Raw genomic sequence first — 3,988 nt, 5'->3', positions numbered from 1 at the left:
AATAAAGAAATCATAAAGATTAGCACTAAAAGAGCTCTAAATGCTTTTTTCCAAAGAATCACGTCCATATTTTTTCCACAAAGAATCAACCACGTGTATCCAACTCCAGGAACACCGGAGTTCACGGCAGAACTCCTTGTGTGACCTTCACCTAATTCCTGGCATTAATTTGAATGGAAAATAAGCGTAATAATGAGCAAACAGGATGTTGAGGCTTCCTCAGAATTTTGAATACCAAAGCACTTCATAAACACTCATTAATGTTTTCAATTTGCAAAGTGTTGCAGGATTTAAATATTAATAGTTTGTCACCGAAAGACACCTCCAGATTTAATAACACGGTCACTTCCAAGACACTTCAAGGTCTCTTGTTTCCAAGCCCCATTAAGGTGCTGCTTTTGTTGTATGAAAGTCAAAAACCATCCCCCCCCTCCATAAAAATGTTCTAAAATAGGAAGGGATATTTGGGAACGTTCGCGGGGCAGTTGGAAAACATCTTTGACGCTGCTGTTGTAGAACCCGAGACCAAAATCCAACAGAGCTGCTGGGAAGGGACACCCCCCAGGGTCACCAGGAAGCAGGCAAAGGTCAGGATGATGCTGGGAAGCTCCAGCCCTCCTCGGCACACCAAAGCCGAGCCCGTGCCTTTGGTCCCCAACTTGTTGCACCACAGGATGCCAAAGCCAAGCCAACAGAGCAGCCACAAGGCGATTGCGCAACGGGCAATGGTCTAAACGTCTCCCCAAATTATTGCCAGCCCTCCAAGCACAGGGAATTGCCTGCAATTTTCCCAGAGATTCTCCTCATTTCGAGATTAAAGAAATTCTGGAGGTGTTACGTACGTGTCCCGACGCCAAGCTCGGCAAATATGAAAATCGGTGACTCCGCCGACGTCAACTGGAGGGACAAAGGGTCTGATGAGATATCCTGGACAACTCTGGAGCTCGGGAGGGTATAAATACGGACCTCCGAGCCCAGAACTGTATTCACTCCTCTCAGCCACTCAACTGCTCCCCTCGGTGAACCGGGTAAGTCCATCCCGACTCTGCTCTCGTGTCTCTGTGTTTGTCCAAATATCTGTGTGTGCTTGGATATATATAAAAATATATATATTTATAATTTAATGTATATCTATAAAAGGTACTGGTGTGTCCATTTATATGTGACATATGTAATGTGTGTCTGTGTACAGGTACAGACCTTCTGTAAGCAATTTCTTGTCATTTTGGAGCAAATTCCAAACACAAAATTCCCTGCAATCGCAGGGAATTCCTTCACTCAAACTTTTTTGCTCTTCTTTCCTGGTCTTACTGAATATTTAGGCTTTAAAGCACTGAAAACTTGAAGTTTTCTACCATAATTTTGAAGCCAAAAGTGATTTCCAATTCTGGATTATATTTGTGCATTTTTCTTTAGTTCATTAAAATTCCTCTGAATTCCAGAGTGGGAAAGTTCAGTTCTCGGTTGGTAAAAACCTTCTTTTCCATGTTCAGTCAGCGATTTCCAAAAGCTGAGGGGGGAACAAATTAGAGAAGTTGTTTGGGATTCGGGAGATTAGAAAAATAAATGAGGTAATTAGGAGGATGAACACAGGAGGGAAGGAGCTGCATCTCCTTCCAGCCTTTCCTCCTGCCGTCAGCAGCCCATAAACCTCATTTCTGGGTGTGTTCCAGGCTCACCAACATCAACAAACGATGACCTTCTACAGGGACTTCTGCGACGACGGGTGCTACTCCCAGTTTGGGTACGACGACCTCTACGGCTTCAGATTTGGGAGGCCCTTCAGCTACTCCTTGGACCAGTTCCGATATGGGAGCCCCTACGGCTACAGAGGCTTTGGGAGCCTGTTTGGGAACAGGGGCTTCCTTGGCTACGGGGGCTATTACGGGTACGGGGACCTGTCCGGGTTGGGGTACGGATACGGGAGTGGGTACGGATACCCCTTCTCTCGCTTCGGGGGCAGGTTCTTCTGAAGCAGGAACAGCAACCAAGGACTGAAATGCAGGACACGGACTCACGGCTGATTTCTGGGGCTGAGAACGCCCAGTGCCCACCCCCTGGCTGAGTTCAGGGGGACACGTGGGTGCCAGGCTGCCTGAAACTACTCCCTGTGTAACTACTCCCGTGTAACCACTCCATGTGTAACCACTCCACGTGTAACCCTCTCTAACGTCTCCTGTTTCTTCAGCTATAGCTCCAAAGGGCAACTTGAATTGCAGCAAGAGCTGAGGCACCTTCAGAGCATGTTGGGGGAGTAGAGCAAGACCTTGGGTGTGAGTAAAGTGCCTTTCAGTTTTAATTCACAACCCCTTGGTATTGTCATAGTAGTAGGAGTTCCTGCAACCACTTTGCTCAGCCTTTAACTTCACCCAAGATGACATCTAGTAGAGAAGCTCCTGTTCCATGTCCGTGCTGTGCCTCATCTGGCAGTGAACGTGACTTCCAAGCAACTCTGTGAGCAAGAAACTTGTTCTGTGCTGTCAAACTCCACCACTCCCACCAGGAAAAGCATCACCCACCATCAGAAACTCTCTGCTTGCTGAAGACCCTTTTGTATCTCTGCAAACTTGTTCTTTCTGTAACTCACTGTTTCTCATCTTCATTAAAATTACTCTGTTTAGCTGCATCAGGTGTCTGGTCTTCTCTTGTCTGGGCTCACACACCACTTAAAAAGGACCACCAGCCACTCCAAAGAGCCATAGAACAGGAGGGAAGTCTAGACTCCAGATGTTGGAGACAATCACCACATCTCCACCTGGATTGCTCCTGCCCTGACTCATTTCCCCAGGTAGGAGGAAGTTCTGCCTCAGCTATCCTGTGACCTTGGGCTTGCCCAAATTCTTCTCCAAAAGAGGCATCAGCTGACTGACTGTACCGCCAAACACAGACTCCTGGAGCAAAGCTGGGGGTTGTGTCTGAGCAAGAGATCTCAAAAAGCAAGAGACTGAGGGGAAGTCTCGTGGTCTGCCAGGGCAGGAGAGCGGTGACACTCAAGGTCAAAGACACCTGAGAGAAAAGACCAAAGGCAACCAAGCCACGACCATCTGTTGGAGGAATCATCTCCTTTGCAAACTGAACAGCCAGGTTCTTCAGGGAGCTCCTGCCAGCCTTTAGCATGTCACCCTAGGAGACTGAGGAGTCTTGATTTAGATTTAGAACACCAAAGATTATAATCTGGCGCAGAACAAGGTGGTTCAACAGGCAGAGCCCAGACAGGGCTGCTTGGATCCCCTGCAAGCCCAGCTACACATCAAAGGCATCACCAGGAGTCACAAATCTTGATGCAGAAGTGACTGTGAGGGGTCACCTCTGGGCTGACTTCCAGGAGATACCCATGGCTACCCCTTCTCTCCCCACGTGGCCTCCTGCAGAAGCACTTCTGCATTCCAGAGCAAAGGGGAGGAAAGGGTCAAGAAAAGAACTAAGGGAGGAGATTGGAGAAGCACTTTAACAGGGCAGAAAACCAGGGACAGTCAGCAGGACAGTCCCCAAGCAGTAAATGCTGTTTCTCCAGTCCAACATCCATGTCACTGATTTCCCTTAAGTTCTTTGCCCTTGAACTGGACGGCAGCAGAGGATGAGCCCCCACAGCTCCATTCCCCTGTCTGGGAAGGAGCTGCCACATCCGAGACACAGGTCTGGTCTGCTGCCTCAGAAACCACCTCCTGGTGTCCTAATTTGAGCAAGACAGACCCAGATCAGGGCGCCCCAGGAAGAGGGTCAGCGTAGGAACCTCCACCCAAAGCTGCCAGCAGGGCACGTCCGCAGGAAATCAGAGCAACCCTTTGAAACTGCAGAGCTATTAAGAGATGCTCAGTAATCCTTCTGCTAGCTGCTGTCAGCACCAAAATGGGCTGGGTTCCCCAGGGAAAACATTAGGAAATGGTGGAGTCTCCCAACACTATAAATCCAGCTTATCTCCCTGGGGCCCACAGGGCTTTTCCCACCGGCACCTGCGGAAGGGCCTCGGCAGCGACGCCCAGGAACA

General features: G+C 48.9%; 2 protein-coding genes across 2 annotated transcripts in view; one reads left to right on the top strand and one right to left on the bottom strand.

Moving 5' to 3' along the window:
- The first annotated feature begins 629 nt into the window (after window positions 1-629).
- On the top strand, window positions 630-2,096 carry LOC108638781 (keratin-associated protein 19-2-like). The gene is made up of 2 exons (XM_018067831.2): window positions 630-1,028; window positions 1,674-2,096. Exons 1-2 carry the CDS (start codon window positions 918-920, stop codon window positions 1,971-1,973), a joined length of 411 nt encoding a protein of 136 aa, XP_017923320.1. The 5' UTR covers window positions 630-917; the 3' UTR covers window positions 1,974-2,096.
- A 714-nt stretch (window positions 2,097-2,810) lies between these two features.
- The window catches only part of LOC112840957 (scale keratin-like), a 5,318-nt gene continuing 4,140 nt past the window's right edge, over window positions 2,811-3,988 (bottom strand). The window contains exon 2 of the mRNA XM_029965908.1: window positions 2,811-2,915. Coding sequence (XP_029821768.1) covers window positions 2,811-2,915 — 105 coding nt within the window. The remainder of the gene's footprint in view (window positions 2,916-3,988) is intronic.

Source organism: Manacus vitellinus, unplaced genomic scaffold (genome assembly GCF_001715985.3).
Source record: "Manacus vitellinus isolate BGI_N305 unplaced genomic scaffold, ASM171598v3 scaffold_123_pilon, whole genome shotgun sequence".
NCBI lineage: Eukaryota > Metazoa > Chordata > Aves > Passeriformes > Pipridae > Manacus > Manacus vitellinus.
The sequence above is the reverse complement of the archived record's forward strand: the minus strand, read 5'-3'. Positions and strand labels throughout refer to the sequence as shown.